This window comes from Penaeus monodon, chromosome 21, assembly GCF_015228065.2.
Source record: "Penaeus monodon isolate SGIC_2016 chromosome 21, NSTDA_Pmon_1, whole genome shotgun sequence".
NCBI lineage: Eukaryota > Metazoa > Arthropoda > Malacostraca > Decapoda > Penaeidae > Penaeus > Penaeus monodon.
Genome location: NC_051406.1, coordinates 15,627,284 through 15,629,103, shown reverse-complemented (window position 1 = coordinate 15,629,103; position 1,820 = coordinate 15,627,284). Strand labels below are relative to the sequence as shown.

At 34.0% G+C, this 1,820-nt stretch overlaps 1 protein-coding gene across 1 annotated transcript in view; it reads right to left on the bottom strand.

Annotated features, from left to right (window-relative positions):
* The window catches only part of LOC119586273 (mitochondrial import inner membrane translocase subunit Tim8-like), a 6,196-nt gene that overhangs the window by 3,075 nt on the left and 1,301 nt on the right, over positions 1–1,820 (bottom strand). The window contains exon 2 of the mRNA XM_037934978.1: positions 1,152–1,249. Within this exon, the coding sequence (XP_037790906.1) occupies positions 1,152–1,249 (98 nt within the window). The remainder of the gene's footprint in view (positions 1–1,151; positions 1,250–1,820) is intronic.

Sequence of the window (1,820 nt, the reverse complement as noted above, 5' to 3'; positions counted from 1 at the left end):
TGATGGTTACTAAAAGGTTCACAGCAATAGCAAACGAATGCAATGTTTTGGTGCATTCATGGCATCTTCCAGGAAAGCATGCAAATTATTTATGGGCTAAATATTGCCTCTCTTATACAATACAATAGCCAAGCAAAGCATTTCATCCATTTCAGATGTGCGAATGTGAGGGTACCTTATAAAGAACAGCATAAAATGTAATGCATGCATCACACAGTACACGGTGTGAATAACCAGTCCCCCAGAGCCATGCCCCAGTCAGCCAAGACGTGAATGACATGTCACCTGGAGCCATGACCAAGTCAAACATGACATGAACCCCATGTTATCCAGGGCCTAAAAACTAATGCTGACCTCACAAAACAGTAAGCATTAACTGACCAAAAATGTAACACTGGATTCCCTTAGACTTAGGCTGCTGTATTTGTTCATTTTCAGTTATCCAAGACAACACACTTGTATGGGAAAACAATCAAGGCAGTAAGATAACAAAAATGTTACAGCAAATTCTTTCAGCAAGCAAAAAAGATAGATGATTAGGTCAAAAGTGTACTTGTTACATATTATTCATCTTAATTTACAATGCTGTCTTTTCAGGCATGATAGAGTAGAGAACGTTGTATTTTACTTAAGAAGATTTAAGAAAAAATACATTCAACCTACAGTCTAAAAATAAATGTTGAAAATCTGAAAGCTACAAGCAGGTATTACTGAACTCAACGTGAAACCACAGACTACTAAAGTAGCATTCCTCCACTTAACATTAAGTCAGACTCCTCTTGCTTTGTATCAGTAATCATATCATCTCATGTGTCCATTAAAAATTAATATGAATTCATATTTCAGCTGTTTCTATACATGTAAATTATGCTTTCAGACAAGTGAAAGCACTCAGTTAATCTAATTAGCCATTCTATTCCTTTGTTTTGTTCAACACATCACTGCATATGTTTAATCTCCACATTCATATAAATAAAATAAAAAACTCAGTCTCTTATCATATGTGCCAGAGAAGAAATTGTTCCATTTCTCACAAAAAAAATCTCATGAATATATACAAAACAAGGCAGTAAGTATAAGTTAAAAGTTATAAACATAAACAAATTGCAATGAAAGTATCAATAACAGTAACAACCTCAAGAGATACTAACCATAGTCTGCATTTGAGCCTTCTGTTGTTCCAGCATAAGGAAGCTTTGGAGTTCTGCATCACCAGAACTGCCACCACTACCAGGGCCACTGTCCAGCCCTGAAAGACAATGACAATCTTAATATCCTACCAAATCACCAGATTTATGAAGCTAAAATAAGAATTATAGGTTTAATTATTAACCTAAACTGATTTTCCTTTCACTGCATATTCAAACTTCTAGAAAAAGAGACAATTTCAAACTTCATGCAAAAAGTCACTGCAAAATAAGTTCAAAAGTAAACAAAAAATAATGAACAGTAAATACCCTTTACTCATTTTACTCATAAAAGAATACAAGTATACAGAGCATAAAAAGGACTAGCAATTTCTGAAAACATAATATTGAGACAGAATATCCATCTCTCCTTGTTCCAATCTTCAGTCCTAGAAAACACAACTAATAGATGAGAATATACATTTACAATGTTACCCAACACAACCTGATACAAAAATATGATATAGTATCAGCATATACTTACTGGTGATTCTGCATAGGTAAATGGACTGTGTAATTAATCAGAAAATACAACAATAACACTTGTTTGCCCTTAACTATTTGGTTCTAATTCATATCTGTCATCACTGGAGCATTTTGTCACACAGACCTATTACCTAACACTCATTAATC